Genomic DNA, 20999 nt, shown 5'->3' on the forward strand with positions numbered 1-20999 from the left:
AGTCGCGGTTCCCTGATTAAGTTGTGCTGAAGAAGCATGCCATGCGGCGAACGAATCGGCGAGTGCTATTAGAGCGATACGATATACATAGAAGGTTAAGAATGAAGAAGGAACCAGAGTTAATAGTGTTCAATGAGCGACAAAGAAGTTGTGCTGAGCAAGACGGCACGGTTCATCTTCCTTGCATGAGCAAGGTGGTCTGAGTCCGACACGAAGTACGGGGTTAACCGTAAGCTACCTATCTGTTTCAATGATTGCTGACAACCCACGTGGACTGCATAACATTATTCTTGGTTTGCTTAGTCACTATTCTATTTATGCCCATCAATCTACATATGACTGTGTGTGAGAAGCGATTCAGCCCCGGCAAGACTAGCAAACGTGAAGCTACGGGACGGCCTGCAGAGCTTACATAGACTACTTAGATACTAGTTAGTGGGGGCTCACTACTAGCCCTGATACAGTACCTGCTCAACGGTCTAGTCGCGTCGACATAGATTGCGGGGAGACGATAAGCCGATTACATAATGCTTCCTTACCGATTAGCGGCCGCCAATTTTGTTCATTCGGCCTCGAACCCGAGCCTCAATTCCGGATCATCGAACCTGCTCTGCTACCAGCAAAAATGGCGTCCATTCGATCCTTCACATTACAGTGCCTGCCTTGGAGCCGGTCTTCTTTGATTCGCTCCCAGCAGCGTCGATGGGCTCAAGTCCATGATGTTCGTTTCCTTGCGACCCACCACGACCCCAACCAGGTCCTGGATAGATACCGAGCGAAGCTCGACCAAAGGGCTAAGCAGTGAGTTGGAAGAGCATTTGGAAGACCCTAATCGTTTGTGCTCACAAAAAACGCTACAGGGAGGGCTTTGATTCCGTTGAAGCACTGAAGAAAGCCCATCAAGAGAAGATCGATAAGCTCCGTCGCGAAGCATCAACAGTTCTGACCCCGGAGCCGCCAGCTCCCTCCAAGAAACCACACTCCCCTCCTCCCCCTCCCAAACCTCAATCCGCCGCACAATCGCAAGTCGCTGCCGCCGCCAAGTCAGTCTCCTCAAGCGGTATCAAACCCCTAGGCTCTTACCTGGATGTGGAGAAAGTCCGCGCCCTTCCTCCCAAAGAAATCGAAGCCATCTGGCGCCTCCGCCACGCCTCGAACTCCAATTCTATCTGCGCCGTTATTCCCTTAGAGACGTATCAGCGCATCGCCTCTGCTGCTCGCCAGAACCCGCAGTTCATCCTTCCACTCCCCCGCTCGGCATCCGAGTCCCAAAGTTCCGAAGCGGAAACCACCGCCACCGGCGACAAGGGCGGTGCAGACATTCATTTCTTACAATGGGCTTTCCACCCACCAGCCTCCGCGCCTTCGGCAGTTAATACGCACACTTCTACTGTGATCTTCACTCCGCTGGCTGCGTATAAGCTGCATGGTGCTTATGCGCAGCCGCATACAACTATAACGCATCATCTTGACCTTGCGGATGATAAGGGGCTGGTTCTTATGCATGGCCAGGTGATGCCTGACTCGGGAGTCTCGACTGCCGAGGCTACGTGGTTAGTTAGCTGCGTGCAGCGGTTCTACGACTTCGGCGGCCAGGCGAGTGGACGAAAGGGGGAACTTCTCCGCATGTTTACCCAGGGCGATGTTCAGAACTTTAGGATTGAAGAGTTGATGGCTGAAGCGGAGAAATTGTAGATTACGTAGATATCCTTTACTTGTACTTTAGCATTGTACAACATTTAACATTTCTTGACTGAAATTTGTACTTACAACAATTAGCCTTCCTCTGTACAAACGACAAAGCCTGATACATGGTATTGATTTAAAATAACAAGAAAGAACTCCAGAATATACTCGGCCAAATCCAAACCGTGACGCCAATCTGGAACGCAGAACCGAAACCTCCAAACTTCCCAGTCGCGCATCGCATATCAGCAATTATTATCGTAGTTGGGTCGACTAAACGCGGAAGATATTCGAGTTATGATAAAAGTGACAATGAAAGTACACAACGCCGGCAGTACTTCCGTCCGCAGGGTCCTGTCAGTGATTAGGCGGGGGTAAAGTACAAGAAAAGAACATCATTGGGTTAGTGGTATGAGTTGCTAAGCCGCTGATACCCAGAAGCGGACTGCATCATATTATCGCTTTGCAGGTAAATTAACGAGTGGGATTCAGGTATCGTTGAGGGTGGCATATTGAGTATTCAGCGCGTTGGTGTCATGAGGTAGAAAAGTAAAAATCATCAGTTATGCTTGAGGACCTCTTCAGTGACAAAGGAGTGAATATGCTCAAAGTAATCTGGCTCTGCGACACTGTCATTGTGTGCACCGTTGGGAAGAGTTCGCCACACTTTGCGCTTGGAGTTACAGATGGCGAACAATTGCGTCATGTTCGATGGCCTGTTGCAAGTCAATTCATTGATTACGGGCTTTATCACCAATCTGAAAAGGGTTCATGTTGGCTTACGGCACAATCTCGTCTTGCAGTCCACTCAGAAAAAGTATAGGAGTCTTTGTTATCTTCGGCAGAACTTCCTCGCTCGTCCATGTCTGATGGCAGAAACGAGCAAGGTATCGAGCGGGAGGGAAAACGCTGGATATTGTTATCATTGTGCAGATATTAGAAGCTGAGATGGAACTGGGAACATGCCTTGGGATCAACTTGCGGATGCTCAGAAAGGTATTCTCGAGGATCAAACCGGAGATACTGCCCTTGTCTTCGTTGTTTGCGACAAGGTTTATGGCCACGGCTCCCCCAAGGCTCTGTCCATATACAACAATCCGTGAATTTGCCGTCTCTCCTCTTAGTCGCAAGTGATCGAGCGCTGTCTGAGCGTCAATCTTTAGTCCATGTTCGTCCGGCACGCCGGTGGATAAACCGTAACCACGATACTCCAACATCAAAACATGGCAGCCCAGGTAGTCTTGCATTATTTTCGCAATTGGAATCCGATGGCCCACATTACCCGCATTGCCGTGAAACATTAACACAGTAAGATTCTGGTCTACTCGTTTGCGGGGAGCACGAATAAAGTAAGCATGCAAGCTTTCGCCGTCCGGAGTACGTAGCTGAAGCTCTTCGTAGTCCTCGATACCAAATTGGCGAGGCTTGGGCACATTCGTACGTGCATCTGCGGGGATATTTCGGGGATAAATTAACTCGCTGCACATGTTGTCAGTTTCCCAGGAGGATTCAGCCAGTTGCACCAATATTGCAGTGCAGGTGGGACAAACTTTTGTTTGAAATATAAGAGACCGCTAGCGACGACAGCTAGGCCTGAAGATGCCAGCATCGGAAGGCGCATGAACTGAACGGCGCTAGTTTGTCATGCTGGCTATACTCCATGACGGTGGGGGCGGCGGAGAATTCCGACATGTTGAGTCGCACGGATGCCGAAAGCGCAGGCAAGAATGACAGTAATTGCAGAGATTAGACTGCTCCAAGCCGAGATATAACAAGAAACTGGGCAATATAAGCCGGCCCAGTGCGCAACTCAGCCTCGGCGGATGTACAGATGTTAGATAGAAGGCTGTAAGCCTGCTTGATTGCATAGACTGATGTACACTCAGGAGGCTAGGGGCGATGTTGCGGGGAGAAGACGGCGGGAGGCTTGACCAATGAGAGTCCCAGTTGCCCTGACCGCCTGGCGGAATCAGCTCCAGCTTGCTTGCCCACGTAAGGCTCGCCTGCCTGAGCTCTGCTGAAGCTGTTTCTCATCACATATATTCTACTCGCACCATACACTTCAACTTTCATTTATCCGTCCGCTCTTAGAAAATACGCTTGCTCTGCTCTCGTCTACGCCGGAACTAGTCAAATTCTTGCACAAAACACTCCTAGCAAACACTATGGTCGCCAGTCATGGTATGACGGGGATGCTCGGGGAAGGTTAGAAGCTCCTCACTGGCGTCTCAAATATATTTTACGGCGTTACTGATATCTGTTTTAGATGGGATTCACATTGACATGAATCACCTGAAGAGTGGAGAGGTCAAGTAAGTTCCGGTACTTCAAACTCGCTCATCGTGACCTAAACTAACACTGCTTTTCCTAGCCTAGGAACATCAATGTGAGTGGTTTCATCAGCCTTTTCAAAGCCATATCGACTAAAACTCCGGCTTTCTGATAGCATGGCAATCAACTTCAAAGACGGCGTCATCCTAGGTGCGGACAGTCGAACAACGACTGGAGCTTACATCGCCAATCGAGTCACCGATAAATTGACGCAAGTCCATGATACCATTTGGTGCTGCCGATCTGGCTCCGCCGCAGATACACAGGCCGTGGCGGACATTGTCTCCTACCACCTGAATATGTACTCCATCGTCAATAACGAGCCGCCCAGCACACAGGTTGCAGCCGCGCTGTTCCAGGAGCTATGCTATGAGAACAAGGACATGCTAAGGTATGCCATTCTTGTGCCATCTCAGAATGCATTGTTTGATTAACTTGCGCATCAAGTGCCGGAATAATCATCGCGGGCTACGATCCCCGGCACGGCGGCCAAGTGTATTCGATACCGCTGGGTGGATCGCTGCACAAGCAGGCATACTCCATCGGCGGGTCCGGGTCGACTTACATCTACGGTTACTGTGACGCGAACTGGAAAGAGAACATGACTGAAGAAGAGGGTGTTGAGTTTGTCAGAGGGGCACTGCGGGAGGCAATCAAGTGGGATGGCAGCTCGGGCGGCGTGATCAGGATGGTAGTCTTGACGAAGAATGGAGCGCAACGACACCTGTATCTGCCGGACAACGGCTACACTGCACCCGGACGTACTAACTGAGGCTTTCGCGGTGAGCAATGATCATATCTCAATGCTAGCTACCAGCTAAAGGTCTTTTATTTTTTGCCGTATATTCTTCTTTGCATTTTGCTCTTCAACTCTTGTTCTCCCGTAATGTATCAAAGGGTTCTCTCCCTGAAGCGGCAGCAACCTCTCGGCTGTACGTATAGTCGGCAGATCTGCGTCCTATCACTAAATGAGAGACCATGCAAGGATAATCGTGAGTTGTGGTACCAGTAGACTAGCGAGCTTCCGTATTGCTTTTTCTCTGCCTAGCAAGAGCCTGGAGATCGCGGCTAGGGGAAGCAGTTGGAAGCTTGCGGTAATATCAGTAAACAGTATACCCGTTGAGGTTCAAATGACAGGTTCGGAAGTCGTCCAGGGCCGTATATAGCCCAATGGGGCGGGGTGAGCACCGTCAATGAAGGTGGGTTTCGGCATCACGACTATCTTCGCCGACCACCAATCATCCGATCATCACCACCAGGTGCGCTACCAGTGAGCCGCCATTCGCCGGTTCCAGTCCCTGTAGGTCTGACATGAATCCTGCTGTCTCCCACCCTGGATCTTGAATTTCATACCTGTCCTTCCAGTTCGGAAGCTAACAATCGGGTGGAATCATAGCCACCAGTGATATGGTGGCCCAATGCATCAGGGGCGTTTGCAAGAAAAAGGAAACAGGACTAGCACCTCGAAAGATTGAGAATGGGCAAATAGGATGTTGCTGAGAGTGTACCTATTCACAGTCGTATAGCGGAAACGCGGTGATGATGCATCCTGATCTGAGGTATATTCTCATCATTCGCCCTCCTTGGATATAGGTAGCCGATCCTTACCATGTCATCTTTTTCTGCACTAAATCGAACACCTTTATAATTTCGACGGCAGTTGGCCTGATATCAAAGTGTTTGTTGTGTTGACAAGCCAGGCCCCCCAAAATACTGTACTCTGCTGGCTGTCTCCCGGTGGATCCAGGCCCGTCCGTCAACCAGCCTCGCCGTCATTTTATCGCCATCATCACTTGCTGGCTATCGAGGCATCTCCTCCGCCACCAACAGTTAGCCTCCCTCTCCTTTTGCTCACCGTCGTTCATCTGCTTTCTCCCGGAGGTCGCTCTGTACCATACATCTGCGTCAAATCCAACCTCCAGCTCCTCTAACCGCAATGGATTGCTCCATTGCTGCCTCTCGCTCGTGAATCCCTTCCAATTCAAGCCTGCCTGCCCGGGTCGGAGCGCGCTGCGCACCCCCAAGTGCTCTGGCCCTTCGCGATCGCTTTCACTAGAGAATCTCTCATTTTCGTTGGTAATCCTGATCGATCGTATACGGCCCCGCGTCCCTCTGTTATCTTGCGGCATTGCTTCTTTCCCCTCATCCGCGCCTCTTTGCCTTCCCTCACGGTCACCTACCTGAAGCCTCCCACCACACCTCATCACGTCCCCCGATGCTGTGCTCTCGCTAACTTTGGCTTAGAGCCCTTGGCTAAATATATTATTCTTAATTTGCGCTATCTCTTCTCCTTCCCCTCACCAGCCCGGGCATGGAATCGGTCGTCGTCAACCACCCGCAATCGAACCATAGTAACAGTTCCTACACCATGCTGGGAACCGCCGTCCCTTCGGAACCTGTCTATCAATCTTCTTCACGTCAACCCGCTCAGTCGTCATCGAATCTTGAGACCGGTAGCTCTATATCGACCTCGTCTAATACCACCCCCACCTTCCCTGCCCCGCCATCGGCATCTGCCGCAGGTTCATCCCGGTTTTCCACCCAGGATGTTCCGGCTTATATCAGAGCATCCTCGCATCCTAGCTCGCGGTCTTCGGAATCTTCGACAGTCACGCCTGGGCCGACCCCTATACCAACATCTGCGCAGATGAACCCGCCCTCTGTGGTTCCATCGGGTCAAGGGGGGCAGACGGGCACTGCGCCACCAGGCTTTGGAGGCCGGCATACGGCGAGCCATTCTTCCCCAGCCTCACCGCAGCTAAGGCCAACGTTACGGTCCCTCCGATCGCTGGGGGGCTCAGAAGCCAGTTCTCCTAGCCGTATTAAGATCCGCGACCTGTCCCACATCCAGAGCTTCGCCAGCGAGGAGTTTCTAGCTCCGCCACAGAGGACCCGAGCATCGGGGCACTGGGCTCAAGAGCGCCAGTTCGAAATCAGTTCCATGCCGGTCACGGACATTATCGAAATGGTTGCAGGGCTTCTGACCAAGATTACCACTACCAACGATTCTCATCATGAGCAGGTCCATCGGCAAATCCCTTCTGTCGATGGGTCGAGCAATTTGAGCCAACAAGCGCACAGCGTGCTTGCATTTCACGGCAAAAACGTTCCGAGTATTAGTATCCTGAGCTATCTCACCAGGATTCACAAGTATTGCCCCACGACCTATGAAGTCTTTCTCAGTCTACTAGTGTACTTCGATCGCATGACCGAGATGGTCAATAAAGGTCAATTAGACCGTTTACGCGGTCGCTACAATCGTACAGATGCCTTACAATCTGACGTCGCATTCAGACCTAGATCTTCGGAGTCGTCTATCACACAGAGGTCTCATACCTCACCAATGGTGACTCCGCCGCCCTCTGCTGGGATTACAGCACAAGACTCGGCATCGACGTCACCTGTTTCCCCGGCCATGAATCCGCTGCAAGGAGAGGACTATCTCTCACACTTTTTTGTTGTCGACAGCTTCAATATTCACCGACTAGTTATTGCTGGCGTAACTTGCGCTAGTAAATTCTTCTCTGATGTATTCTACACCAATTCTCGATACGCTAAGGTAGTTCTTTCCCTATGCTCGTTCTTGTTCTTTAGCTAACTTTCGCATCAGGTCGGAGGCCTTCCTCTAGCTGAGCTGAACCACCTCGAGCTTCAATTTCTGCTCTTAAATGACTTCCGCCTCTCAATACCGGTCGAAGAACTGGAAGCATACGGGACCATGCTTGTGGAGTTCTATGCGCGGGAAATTGTAGCTCAGCAGCAGCAGCAGCAACAACAACAACAACAACAACAACAACACTCACAGTCTCAGGCAGGACCAATGGCACGGGAGTCAGAATCGGACGCGATGTACATGCGGCGCCAGCCCGCACACCCGGAAGTCCGTCAAACCAGCACACCACCTTGAAATATCATTAAGACATAATTAGACGACGTATCTATAGCCCGCGAGGCTCCCCTATATCCGCACCGCGTACGCCTACATCGCCAGGCACTGATCCTGCACCCAACTCGTCAATCTTAAAGATCTGGCCCAGCAACACGAATACCATTGCCAGTAACCCTGTTATCTGGTCTTGGTCTTGGTCTTTCGAAATAGATTGAGCGGATATCCGAATCATTTGTCCATAACCCTCTCCCCTATTTTCTACGCTTTTCATGACTAAATCCAACCAAATCAATTCCAATGGCGTCGCATACCCCTATTGACGCCCTTGTTTCCTCGTCCTCAAGCCGCGAACGCTATTTCCATTCATTTTCATCACACCCTATGCATAGACCATGCCCTACTGGGCTTGGTTTCCTCAATTCTATTCCATTATAGGCACGACTACTGCCTCTTACCTACTCTACCTATCTGCTCGAATTGTTACTTCCGGGTTCTTCGTTCGGGCTCTGTTTTACCTCCCTTTCTCCCTAACCTACCTGTGCCATGCCTATTTTTATACCTGGCCATGTACACAATAACTTATTATCCCGGTACAGTGTCTGTTGCTTGTTCAACTGCATATCGGCATTCCTCATGTTGATTGGCATTTTGAGGGCGTTGTCTTTCTCTTATGTTTTCGAGTTGACATTGTTAGTTCATGGAAGATTGCCGGGCGTCTTCCTTATGTACGTTGGGCATTACAGTCGCTTTTGATCAAGACCCGAGGCAATTTGACCGGTTTTCCCAATATCTTTCTTATTATCTTTGGCTGTAGCGGTACGTAATGTCCTCTCTTTCTGGGCTCTACATGGGTATGACTAGAGTAATGACTTGAAGAGACACCTCTAATTCAGTATAAGGCCTAGATGACTCTGTCCATCTCCAGCGACCGGACCAGCTAGACAGCGTAAAGACGATCGGATCTCAATGTATGTCATCCAAACAACGAAGTCGAAGCAGCCACTATGGCTAAATCGAGGTCAACGTTAAGGTAGAAGAAGGAACATCCTCCGAGCATAGCAACCGCGGATTGGACTTCACGGCGCTTTCAAAAGATGCCGATGACGAAGCCCTAAACATCCTGCATTGATGTTGAAGCTGTAGAGAATTCCAGAGACAAGCTATTGCACACTAACAGCTTAACAGGCACTGTAACCATGCAAATGGCAAAGAAGCCTAGATTAAAGTAACCTCATTCCAATAATGCTGGAGCTCAGCTCTCCCTTTCTCCCCGGTCTTTGAGGAGACGTTGCCACTCGGTGCTGTAGCAACCAGTACGAAAAACCAGCATTAGTAAGTACCTCACTAAAAGCCTCTCGGACAACACTGCAGCCCAGGTATAGCGTGAACTCGAACATTAAAGCTACACAGGCAGCGGTTGAGAGACATCCATTGGATTAAAGGCATCATCGACGCCTAGATTCCCACATTCAGGGGAGTAAGAAATATCCATACGGTGAGCAGGCAGTGCGAAACTCATGCATGAAGTCTCTTGGTGAGAATGGAAAGTAGTCGCGTAACCATTCGGAGCTGGATGTAAACCTGATTATTAGCCTCCGGAGGATATAAGCGGATACAGGCAGCTGAGGCTTTGACCTCAGCTACGTGCAATGTCCAGACCTGAACCGACCACCAGAGGTACGCTCGAGATCTCAAACTATACGGTAAAAACGCAACTCGTTCGAAAGTTCACTATTACGCTAAGTACCAAGAGACCATGCTATCCACATATGATAGAGAACTGGTTTGCCAGTGAAGTCAGAATCGCATCCAAAACGCAGACCGAAAATGATGTATTAATAGACGAGAACCAAAGCACAGCATCATATTCCCCTCTCCAGAACAAATGCGTTGCTCATGCTCCATGCTCGTGTCCTCAATTGAGGAAGATGTAAGGTCTCGTCTCGTCCAACCGACGTCATTACGCCCAATGCAACTGAGTAATTAGTAAACCATCCTCCAAGTGCGCCAAGTAGAAAAGTAAATGCTCGTATGTACGGTAGAAGCGGTCGGGCCAACTATCACTCAATACGCGGCGGACTCCTCGATTTCTTTCCTGAAGGGCTTAAACTAGCTCTGGAGGACCATGCGCCGTCAGCGACTGCAGAAGAAGCAAGGGAGCTTGGAAACATACGATCTTCGCCTTTCGCCCTCCTTCCGGAACCCTTCGATAATTTTGGCTATTTCCTTGCGCCCCAAGCGCGCGTCTACCTTCCAGCCACCCAAACTCATACTAACTTTCTCATTAGAGTTTGCTCGCAGTAATCGTTTTAAGAGGAGGTGCCGCATAGATAAGCAAACAAACACGCCGCAATCACTGCCGTTCTCTTGGGTTGGTGAATCGTCGAGGTTGACAAACCGTATGGGACGGTTAAGGAGAGCGCCAAACTTCATTGTAACTGTCTTCGCCTCCCAGTAATTCCCTGGTGGTAATGAGTCATAGTGGAATGCTACTCCGTCCACTATCGAGATTAGGAGCAGAGACCAGTGTGTGCCCCCCTCAGCTTCTGTGACGTTTCGGCAGTCGTTTATAGGCAGGAAAACGTGCGTTGTGCGTGTGAAGTCAGGTAGGGCGTCACGAAGGGAATGAGGATTCGGAGTCTGGAGAATCATAAAGGACATGCTCGGCCGAAGTAGAACAATGTTGGATGACTTGTATTCCGTGAGGAACTCGCGTTCCAGATACCTGGGACGATCAGCCATGGCGCCGGTCATTGCGTATCCAGGATTCCAGACTCACTCCTCCCAGAAAGAAATAATCTATAAGTTCAGTCAGTTTCGGCATTAATCATACAGAAATGTGATCAAACGAACGTTATCCGTTAGCCAGTCATCCTTGAGAGATTGTAAATCCCCTCTTGTCACTAATATCCAGGAAAAGAAGTTAGTGACAGTCCAGTTTCAACTAGGATCAGAGCACGGCATACACCTGATGTCGTGATCTATGAGCTCCAACCCAGTCAGATCAAACCTCATTCCCGTAATCAGCCGAGGTAAGTACTCATAGAAGACTCACAGCTAAGGTATGCATCGTCCGGGTTTAACTGCGTGTCCATTAAATCTCATTCGGCGTACAAAACAAGGAGATACTTAGGACATACAGTATCGCCGAATCGCCTCATCCTCTTCTGGAGCTTTCCTAGCCCTCCGTCGCGCATCTTATCTGATGGTCTAATCACGAACCTCTATCGTCTATAGTAGCGCACGCGACGTTAACCCGGTTCGTCGAGAAGTGCGGAAAATTCAGAGCTCCTGCCAGGGGACTGGGCTGTATACAAATGGACCAATACTGGTTGTACTCAGCGCGCCGGTGTTGAGATTGTCCGCCTGGGTAAATAGGTAGGTACTTAGTGACGTGGGGTAGAAATGGCGACCTGAATCAGATATTGCAATCACAAGTCCGAGTTGAGAATAGTTCATCGGATGGGAGAATATTGTAAACTGAAGAGAACTGTAGCCACGAGCGACCGGCTGAGCGTGAGCAGTAGAGAATAGCTGAAAGGATGGGAAAGAAAGCAGGGCGTTGGCTGCCTGTGACAAGCGGACGGCGATCAGGCTGGTGCCACTCTGGGGAAAGTGTGGCACCCAAAGGACGTCACCTGTGGCACTGTGGCTTGACTGCAGACTCGCGCATTCCACATCTAGATATAATACAAGATACTGGGACAAAACTGAGCAGTAAAGCTATGAGATTCTCATTGATGTCAAGGGGTATCTAGATGTACATTTCGCGGCCATTCTTGCGGATATGCAGTTTTTCTTTCATCAATGCGGCCGAAAAGCAAACACCGGCTCTTACAAAGCAAATAATTCAACTCGCTCGCCAAATAGATTTATCTCGGAGAAACGAACAAACAAAGAGAAAAGAAACGGACATTCTGCCAACATCTGATCCAAGTAACTCCACAGTTTGATAGAGGAAGGCACGAGGGGAAACAGTCCTTATCGAATGTAGACTGTTCCTGAAGAATAGGAAGATGAGAATAAAGAAACACGTTCATCAGACGTCATAATAGATCCAGCCAAGGGACCTGACTCTTGGAGGTTATGTTAGCACCAAGCATGAGCGCAATGGCGACCTCCGATTTCAGTTTTTCAGTCTCGAACCCGAAAGTCTCGCAAGGGCTTTTGAAAGGACAGTGAAATCTCAGGTTGAAAGTTTGGCGAAATGCTTGTTCCATATCCAGCCAACTTGATGCGTTGCGTCGTCTTGGTTTCGAGCTAGCCAGAGCTCACCCTTTTCAGCGATGACATCGAAGATCTCACCCGCAACATACGTCAAATAAGGGTAACCAGCCTCACGTCGGGCTCGGTCTATATTAAATTCGTAAATGCTAGCGGCAAGGAATAAAACAGTAGGCTCTTTAACCACATTGGCCTCTGATTCGGCGATTTCCTGTGAACTGTCGGACATAGGCATCGCTGACGAGAAGAAGCCCGAATATCGGCCGGCAGACGAACTAGGACGGTTCTCATCTGCTGCGTTGTCGTTATTTGCGAGTGGTATGACGTCCGCCAGAAATGGAGTGTCGAGGCTAATACTGGGAAGCCTGGGGAAAGATTCTGTTTGCGACTGTGGGGATGGAACAGACGATGTTGATGCGTTGTTGCCCTGCTGCAAGACTTGTGTGATTAAAAGGTCTGGGGTCTCGGAAGCAATCCGAGTAGAGAATGCCGAGTCAGCACGATGGCGGCCAAAAGACACCTGAGATTGAGCATCCATAATAGGGCTCTGGAAGGACTGATTGCTAGCATTGAAGTCATGAGATACTTTAGGGGACTCGTCCATAGCACGAGTACTAGTACTGTGTACGGTCGATGGACGACGCGGAGAGCTAACCCCCGGTGCTGTGGAAGGAGTATTGAAGTTGACCAGATTGACTGTATCGGCAAGTAAAGAGCCATTGCAGATACCTAGTGAGAGTGCCCGTGCTTCCGAAAAGTCGAAACGCGTGGTCCAGTCATCGACGATCTTCTGGACCTCTTCCGGAAACGTATCAATCAAAGGCCCAATCTTTTTCTGCAGGACAATGTACCACGTCGTTTGGATTTGGACGAAGTTCTTCAAACAAGCCTCCATTAATCTGGCCGTCAAGGAGTAGAGCTTCGGGAGCTCATCTTTGAGCGTTTCGTTGAGCGCAACGAACTGATCCGCTTGTTCGGCAGTCTTCTTGTCAGGCTTATCTCCTCGGGCTTTAATACTTTTGAAGCGGGCATAGTCCATGAGACGCTTGTCACGCTTTTTCATGACCCTCTGTGGGCCTTCATGGAGTTTGAGCAAAGTGACCATTGGGTCGATTACACTCTTCCTAACAACATCGAGCTAAATGGAAATCTGCGTTAGCAAGAATGATTCGCGAAAGAGAAGAAAAGAGGGCAGAACTCACATGCTCAGGCAAGGTCGCTGCCATGATATCTTGAACAGATATTTTAAAAACGCGCCACTTGCCCTCGAGCTCAGGATAGCTGGTATGCGAAACATCGATGAACGCTTCGATAGCAGTGACGAACTCGGAGAATCGATCCAAAGAAGCCTGGGTCTCACGAGTATACATTTCAGCGTCGCGCATGACCACTTGCAGTTGAAAGAAGTTATCGCCAAATCTCTGGGCGAGAGCATCGTAATCCTTGTCAGCAACCATGTCGGATAAACCAACTTGCTGTCTCAATTTCTCCGTTCGACGGCCGAAGGCTTTAGAAAATCCCATTCTCACGTCTGATTCTTTCCTCTTTCGGCCAACAACTTGCCCAACCACATCTGCCCGTCTCTTCAACTCGTTGATGCGAACAGAAATGTTAGTAACCTCTTCCAAAGCTTTCACGAGAGATGCGTGGTCTGGATGGTCCGGCGGTGTCGAGTCAAGCAGTTCGGAAATCAAAAGAGGATACTTCAGAATCCGTTGCACGGGCTTCACTAGCAGCGAATCCAAGTCCCAAGCGCTCGTGAGATCCGACGCCCACTCCCTGCACTCGTTCAACCAGATTGTCACGTTTGCACTTCGCTGAAGCGTTTGGAGTTTCTTATTAGCGGCATCGTGATTCTTCAGATACTCGGTATAGACCTTCTCCATTTGGGAAATATGGTTCAGAAAGCCCTGACCTATGGACGTTGCTCTGTCCTTTTCTAGATCCGAAGGGCCTGCTCCTTCAATTGATTCTGAATCATTCTTAGAAACGTGGGAATTTCGCCCACTACGCTTACTGCTCCACCGCTGCGATTTGGGCATAACGTACACGCTTTTGGCCGCCTCCTTCAGTGCATCCTGGAAAGTCATTGAGAAATGCACAATTTGGTCAGAATTGGCAAAGAGGATTTTTATATCCTCGGCGGACAGATCCAGGCAGGAACTTGAAGTCCCTTTATAAATGTCGTCCACAACTTTCATATCTCTCCCAAATGTGTATTCGGTGTCAACGAGTTCTTTGATCACGTGTCGGCGCTTCTTTAGACGCCGTTGATCAGGGGAGGGGGAGGATGTGCTTGTCCGAAGCTGCTCCGAGCTAGAAGGAACAAGCGAAGTAGCCGACGAATCCCTCGCTTGCGGAGAAGGTGAGGGATCGTGACGCGCAAGAGAGTCTTGGCTGCTACCAGTGCTGTGGACAGGATCAAGAGGCACGAAGCAGGCGGTCTCCTGAGTAATTACGGGCTGTTGGCCGAGCCGAATACTGCGAGAGCGCTCAAGTGACTGTTGGGTGATGTTGCCATCGACCTGCGTTTTTGATGCAGGCAGCGAAGAGTCATGACGAGGTAGCGAGATACTGAATTCATGAGTCGCTGGCTCCTGTGGTGACTGGATGTTAATGGCCAGGCCGAGACCAGTATTGCCGTCCTCGATACAAGACGCTTGGCGGTTTGAAGTCACAAGGGTTGGTGTTTGTGCACTGTCATTCTGGGGACTTATATCAGCTGATTGATCCTGTGGTACGGGCGCATCGTCGGCCGCAATCTGCATCCAATCCATAATTGATGGGGATGCATGTTCCCAATCATCCCGTAGCACAAGGCTTGCAGTATGTGAGAGCCGATCCGGTCCGGAAATCTCGTCAACGCTAGATACTAATACGGGTTCATCGGTCAAACTATCAGTCCTCCCGTCTGCCCTTAAATCATGGATCGAGAAACGTGGCTCGGGAGAAGCGCGAACGTCAAGTGGAAGGCTGTGGTCTCTGCCACGAGCAAGCTCTTCGAGATAAAGCTGGGTAATCTTCCTCGAGTCCCAGCCACCAAGCTTCGCTAGACTTGGGGTTTTGGAATGTCCAAAAGACTTACGAGAACTTGCATTATCTTGTCTCCTCTCAGGTCCGAAATCATGCGCAATAGAGCCTGTAACGTGCGGGCCAGTGTCGGATTGAGTTATAGAAGAGGCAGAGCATGACTGAGTCGCCAGCTCACTATCCTCTACGGACTGCTGCATTTGAGAGATTTCATCCCCGCTTCCATCACATTGGCCGTCGGTGGAATGTTGGTTGCGTAGAGACGAGGACCATGAGCTCATGCTCCATCTATTTGATATGTCACCAGCAGTCTGGTTGTGCTGCGCCTCGAGTGGTCCGGTCCTGGACGTCAAATTTTCGAAGCTCAGTTTATCCCTCAGTAAGATTGGGATAGATTCTTTATCGTCGTTGTCGGAAAATCCATACTCCTGTTCATCACATGAGGAGCTGCTAGGGCTCGATTCACGGATACGCATGATCTCATTTAAAAGAGTTCTGTGGGACGTATGGACGTCCTGTTGAGCTATCTCAGCTTGCGGTTCGGGATCAAAGTTTGTCACGGGGGAGTCCTCAGAACACGAAGTCGCAGAAGATGGTGGAGGCAAAACAGAGGGTTTTGAGTCTTCTTCCTCCATCTGGGGCAGGTTTGATTGCCCTAACGTTGGAGAGTCCATCATCAGTGCAGGTGGACCATGATCCGGAGCATCGGTGTCGATATGAAGTTCTGGGAATGCCTCTACATCTCCAATATCAGGCGGTTCCTCTCCACAAGGTTCCACAGAGTCTTCTATAACTGTGGCTGTATCGTCTGGTTGAACAGCAGGCACTGTTGCCGCTTCCTTATTTTCAATCGGTTTGGTATCAGAGGACAGATTATCCTTATGTTTTGAGATACTCTCAATCTCTGAAGCTCGACGACGAAGCTCAGCTGCTTCCTCTTCTCTCCTTTCATTCTCTTTGACTGTACGGTTGAAAGCCTGCTGGATCTTTTGGCGTCGAGTGGCAAAATCAACGTTTCCCAGTTCTGGTAGCCTTCGCTCCCGAGGCCTAGAGTTCCGCAGCTCTCGTTCCCGGTAGATCTGTTTTTGGAGATTCGATACTGTCTCTCCTACCCGAGATTTGGATGCGGAGGGCGCAGTATGGGACACGGGTTGGCGGGGACGAGAACTGCGCAAAGGGGGCGATTTCTTCGGCGGCGGCGCAGCTATGTAGGCTTCCAGTTGCGGACTCTTTTCGGAGAGTTTCACACGAGAGCGACCATAACCTATTTCTCGCCTTCCGCGAGTTGGAGTCGTGGTAGTAGTTGTAGAGAACTTTGATTTGCCTTGAGACACTAAATCGCGTGGGGATTTTGGAGATGGTTTAGGTAGGCGACTCAAGCCTTTGGGAGGAAAGGGAACTTGCGTATTAGAACGGCCATTGATAGGTGACTGGGCTTCGGGAGAGGGCGAGGACTCTTTAGATGCGGAAGGCGAATTAAGGCGGTGGGAGTATAGTGGAATGCGCGACTTGGAATGCGGACTGGTCGAGTACGTTCGCGACCCGGGCTGCAAGGGGCCAGAGACCGCCATGTGAAAGTCGGACGGGTGCGTGCTCGCACCCACAGGCGAGTTTCTTGGGATATCGCTCCTTGTTCGTCGATGGCGGCCCGAGCTTTCCCCAGTGCTTACTGCTTCCAAGAATGGAGTTCGCCCCAAATACCACGCTGTTGGAGTCAAAGGCGTTTGGTTGGACGACTGGTCAAACTGGTCAAAGAGCACTGGGTTCGGGCTAGGGATACTTCCGTCAGAACCTCGACGTCGCAAATGGGACGGTATCCCATAACCCTGGAAATCTGTGTCGACGGTTAGCAACTCCCCGAATAGGCGCCGTCGCGGAAGCAGATTCGATGGTTGGTGGTCGTTTAAAGAACTGTTGCTCAAGCCCGTGGTATTCGAAGAGGGCGAGATGATTTGTGTTGAGAATACCTGGCCTGCGTCTCCCTCCGAGTCCCGCCGGGAGGCTCTTTGTTTCTGTGCTATCGAAGTACCAGTGTCTCGCCTGCGAGACGCCGTTCCAGATTGTATAATATGATCGCCGGGGGCAGGGCTCGAAGCCCTAGAATGGTCTCTGGAAGCTGACGCAGAGGCAGAAGGGAATGGGAGGACTTGGTCGACGTTGTTGTTGAATTTGTTGACTAGGTCTTTGAACGAAGTCTGTTTCGAACGCACCGCCAAGGGTCGCACGGAGGCAGGACCGGTTGGGAAATCAAACCGGCCTTGCAGTGAGGTGTCGGAAACTGAACGATACTGTCCCCGTTCTACACTCGACAACCCCGGCAGATGGACAGGCCCTGATGGCACACGTTGTGTTGTATATACGGCCCGGCCGTCTGCGGCTGGGTTCGAGGCTCCGGGCAACGACGCACTCTCTGCTCGGATCCTCGTGGCGGTCTCCAAAGGCAATGTAGGTGAATGTGAGCGATAGTATTCGTCAGGGTCGGGAGAAGATCGCTGGTGACGGTTGGGAGAGCCGTTCGGAACAACGGTCGCGGGTAACGCGAAGGATTGTGGCCCTGAGGCACCTTGCTTGGTAGTATATGTGGTACCTGACCGGGAAGAACTCGGTCGCGACGATGGGAGAGTCAGCGAAGGGTTGTGGGAGCCATTATCGGAAAGAGCGTCGTAGAAGCATTCGGCGGTGCTGGAGGAGGAGAGGCGCCGAGATTGGGAAAGGCCGGCGTCAACGAGACCAGAAACGTGGTCGACATCGCTGCCGGACATTTTTCATACATGGGGCGAGACCTTCTTTTTCGGGTTAATTTCTAGTTGATTTTTCTTATTTCCTGCCAGAGGGGGCTCTTAAACAGAAATGGTTGGCGGAGATCGCTCCTGTTCAAGGATGCTAGTCTGCGATGCGTTGTTCACGGCTGGTGGCCACAGACGGTGTTGCAGATGGACCAGCCAGAACTACAAGGCAATCGTCACCGGGTAGTACTACCCAAATACGGCGGCATATTCGAAATCCAGGACAAGATCACCAAGCTCCCGCGGGTGATCTGAGGTCTGTGTCCCGGCAGGCGCTGAGACGGATCGACGTGCAGCAATTAGGAACGATGGTTAAGGACGGCGTGGAGAGGTCATGGGATGAAGAAGGATGATAACGCAACCAGATGGCAGGGAGGAAGGTGGGCGGGCACGGCGTTTGCACGGCGTCGAGAATGATGACTGGCGAAAGAGCTAGGAGCGAGCAGGGGGAGATGCCAGTCCAGACGGGGTACGGGCGTGATGGAGGGGAGCTGGTCACAGGCGGGCCGAGAGGGGTCTATTGGAGGTCCAAGTGGTTGGACCGGAAGCAGGAACAATATTCGCGGCAATAGTCGTTTGAGTAGTTGGAGTTGGGATTATTATTTGGGCTATTATTGAGAGTGGAAGAGAGAAAATAATAAATGATAATAATAGCGAGGACGACGGGAGAGATCGGTTGCGACTTGAGAGATGGGCAGCCCATATGGAAATACTAAGAGTACGTATGATACTGCCTCGTCACTGGCAGCTCTCAACTCTGGAAGACAGCGAGTGGGCCACCACAGCAGCCCTGTTTGACCTGCCCAGCAACACCAGTCTGGCAATCCCATCTGTGCCTAAGATGCTTGCCTGGGCCGTAATCGATCGTAATCGACTCTGGGTACTCCTCACGTGCTGTGTATCTGTTGGTTGGGTGCCTGGTTTCACTTTCAAACGGCGATTGCCTGGGGACAGCTCTCTAGTTTGGCCTCTGCACTACGACGTTGGAAATCATTAAAATTATCACCTCTGTTTCCTCGATTCGCGTCACTACTTCCTGGTCTGCGACTGTACTGACAAAGTTCCTCTCAGCCTCGAGTAAGACAAAGGGCCTGAAATCTGAACTCAACCGGCGGATTTCTTTGTTCCATTCCTCATCAGGCAGCCCTTCGCCGAGGCTGGCCCACCAGGATTTGATTAAGAACTCGAGATCGCCGATCCGATGTTTGATACCCTGTGACGAATCCAGATTAGACACAGTGATACAGTTTTCCAGGCTCAAGACTCTCGACTCAAGCAGGTTTCTAGGACTAGCGCATAGTTGAGAATACATAATTTCAACGACATTCGACAAAGGCGTTCTGGAAGTCACTATTATTGGATAAAAGATGTACTCAAGAGGAGTTATGGTTCCACTATTTTGGCCAGTCGATCCATCTATTCTTGACGCAGATGCTGGGACGCCCTAGTCTTGTCAAAAGCCTAGAACTTAGAGGGAAATGAGCCCAGGATGCGATCCTCGGTTCTATCCATCTGAGATCAACAATCAACCTACTGAATGTGTATTGGTGATGATGAAAAATAGACGAAAATATCGGGATCGAAGTTCTATTGTTGCTGCCTTCCTTTTAGCCTGACTCATCAGGCATATCAGGCCTTGATTAACCTCTAACCTTGTCTACAGAAAATCTACGGAAACAGGGCCGCGGGCTCTAACGAGCTTGGGTTCACAAACTCGATTATTGGGGATACCATCACTGACAATGCCGTTCAATCTGACTCCTCCCGCATCCTCCATGTAATGTGTCGACGCCGATCTTGTTATGTATGTGTTTTCTTGCATCGCCTTGAAAAGACCTGTTCCTGTCTTCTGAGACCAGATCCATCCATTTGAACCCAGGGATCCTTGGGTACAGGCAGACCGTCGTCATCGAAACTCGTCACGGACACAGTTCATCACAGGCCTGGGCCATGCTGGGTGTGGAGACTCGATCCCACACATTTTTTTTTTATTCCAGGGATCCTGGGGCCGGGTCCATAGTGCAGTCGTCGACAAGTCAGCGGGTTGGGAATTGTTATTATGATCAAATCAACCGACCTCAACGAAAACAACTACAGAGATTTTTCTTCATGAAGCTTCTTCAGCCGGGAACTCGCGGATGTTAGTGGTTTTAGACCATCTATTCCGACTTTGTTCGAGCTAGAGGGCTCTAGGCCCAGTCAAGACCAGCGACACGCCTGTGCCAGCGACACGCCTTCGGCCCGCGGATCTGAAGTTTCTTGCGTCTGTGACAGAAAACGGTCGCCTGCTGTTCCTGGCCTGACCCTTTTACCAAGATCCCGTTTTCCAGGTTCCAGGCTGTTAGCCGGTAACGGAACTCGGTAAAGATTCTGTATGTACACAAACGGAGTCTCCAGATTGCCTGATGCTTGCCTGATGCGAGTTGTGCGCTTACCACGACGTGTTTTTCGGTGTCACTCGTCACTTGGCACTGTATCAGTTTGCCGATTTTCAGGTCTAGTCGCAGCTATACTTTTGCCGCCTCAATGAGGCTGATCTCAGACAGAGCTATCATGCAGAGTCATGGAATTCCGCACCCACCAGTCACCAGTGTCAAGGATGTCCTGGTTGTCGCGAATCACTGTACTCGAGACCGCAGTGATATAAAGTGGCTGTGGGCTTGAATGTGCAGGTATACTCATAGTAGTATCTTTGGCTCGACGGCCTGTCTGGACGGCGGGTCTGCCGCCGCACAGAAAGCCACATGCTAGCCAGGGGTATGAAACCCAATATTGTCCGCATCGTTGCGAACTGAGCTGCGTGGTGCCCAGGAGCCTTACTTATGTACAAGGGGAAATTCTCCGAGTCGTAGCTGCTGTAGCAAAAAGCTAATAACAGATGGACTGTGGATTGCCGGGTCGCGATTGTAATATGGACTTGTCTGTCTAGAATACCCTGCATGAACCGACCCTCGGGCCTTCCGTTGCTTGTTTTGGAATCACCGCATCCTTATTTAGGACTGTGATCGAGAAGCATCGATCAAGCACAGCATGGTATTAGATATACTCCGAAA

The 20999-nt window shown here is 50.5% G+C and overlaps 6 protein-coding genes across 6 annotated transcripts, besides 1 other annotated feature; 3 read left to right on the forward strand and 3 right to left on the reverse strand.

The window, feature by feature from the left end:
- Positions 1-20999: part of a sequence feature (contig 1.61 483..865047(-1)) that runs on past both edges of the window.
- ANIA_03758 (ATP11 family protein) lies at positions 598-1695 on the forward strand (the record flags this gene model as incomplete). The annotated part of the gene is made up of 2 exons (XM_656270.2): positions 598-801; positions 861-1695. Exons 1-2 carry the CDS (start codon positions 626-628, stop codon positions 1693-1695), a joined length of 1011 nt encoding a protein of 336 aa, XP_661362.1. The 5' UTR covers positions 598-625.
- ANIA_03757 (alpha/beta hydrolase) lies at positions 2246-3307 on the reverse strand (the record flags this gene model as incomplete). The annotated part of the gene is given in 4 exon segments (XM_050611431.1): positions 2246-2402; positions 2470-2629; positions 2642-3165; positions 3237-3307. 4 exon segments carry the CDS (start codon positions 3305-3307, stop codon positions 2246-2248), a joined length of 912 nt encoding a protein of 303 aa, XP_050467460.1.
- pre3 (proteasome core particle subunit beta 1) lies at positions 3758-4860 on the forward strand. Its single transcript, XM_656268.2, has 5 exons — positions 3758-3891; positions 3953-3998; positions 4058-4072; positions 4133-4408; positions 4465-4860. The coding sequence occupies exons 1-5, from the start codon at positions 3852-3854 to the stop codon at positions 4787-4789; spliced, it is 702 nt and encodes a 233-aa protein (XP_661360.1). The 5' UTR covers positions 3758-3851; the 3' UTR covers positions 4790-4860.
- Positions 6386-8024, forward strand: ANIA_03755 (putative cyclin-dependent protein kinase complex component; the record flags this gene model as incomplete). Its single annotated transcript, XM_656267.2, has 2 exons — positions 6386-7576; positions 7628-8024. 2 exons carry the CDS (start codon positions 6386-6388, stop codon positions 7922-7924), a joined length of 1488 nt encoding a protein of 495 aa, XP_661359.1. The 3' UTR covers positions 7925-8024.
- Positions 9604-11426, reverse strand: ANIA_10456 (Ulp1 protease family protein). Its single transcript, XM_050611432.1, has 6 exons — positions 11047-11426; positions 10962-10989; positions 10873-10887; positions 10740-10809; positions 10080-10631; positions 9604-10021 (listed from the first exon to the last, which is right to left on the reverse strand). Exons 1-6 carry the CDS (start codon positions 11101-11103, stop codon positions 9967-9969), a joined length of 777 nt encoding a protein of 258 aa, XP_050467461.1. The 5' UTR covers positions 11104-11426; the 3' UTR covers positions 9604-9966.
- On the reverse strand, positions 12093-17922 carry ANIA_10442 (putative Rho guanyl nucleotide exchange factor; the record flags this gene model as incomplete). The annotated part of the gene is made up of 2 exons (XM_050611433.1): positions 12093-13268; positions 13333-17922. 2 exons carry the CDS (start codon positions 17920-17922, stop codon positions 12093-12095), a joined length of 5766 nt encoding a protein of 1921 aa, XP_050467462.1.

Source organism: Aspergillus nidulans, chromosome II, assembly GCF_000011425.1.
Source record: "Aspergillus nidulans FGSC A4 chromosome II".
Classification (NCBI taxonomy): domain Eukaryota; kingdom Fungi; phylum Ascomycota; class Eurotiomycetes; order Eurotiales; family Aspergillaceae; genus Aspergillus; species Aspergillus nidulans.

Excerpts from the sequence above, each read along its gene's own strand:
- pre3 (XM_656268.2), top strand. The coding sequence starts at position 3,852 with ATGGTCGCCAGTCATGGTATGACGGGGATGCTCGGGGAAG. Across the intron at positions 3,892-3,952 it reads GACGGGGATGCTCGGGGAAG|ATGGGATTCACATTGACATG; the intron begins GTTAGAAGCTCC and ends TATCTGTTTTAG. Across the intron at positions 4,409-4,464 it reads GAGAACAAGGACATGCTAAG|TGCCGGAATAATCATCGCGG; the intron begins GTATGCCATTCT and ends TTGCGCATCAAG.
- ANIA_10456 (XM_050611432.1), bottom strand. The coding sequence starts at position 11,103 with ATGCGCGACGGAGGGCTAGGAAAGCTCCAGAAGAGGATGAGGCGATTC. Across the intron at positions 10,990-11,046 it reads TGAGGCGATTCGGCGATACT|TTAAACCCGGACGATGCATA; the intron begins GTATGTCCTAAG and ends ATGGACACGCAG. Across the intron at positions 10,632-10,739 it reads GTTCGTTTGATCACATTTCT|GTATCTGGAACGCGAGTTCC; the intron begins GTATGATTAATG and ends TGATCGTCCCAG.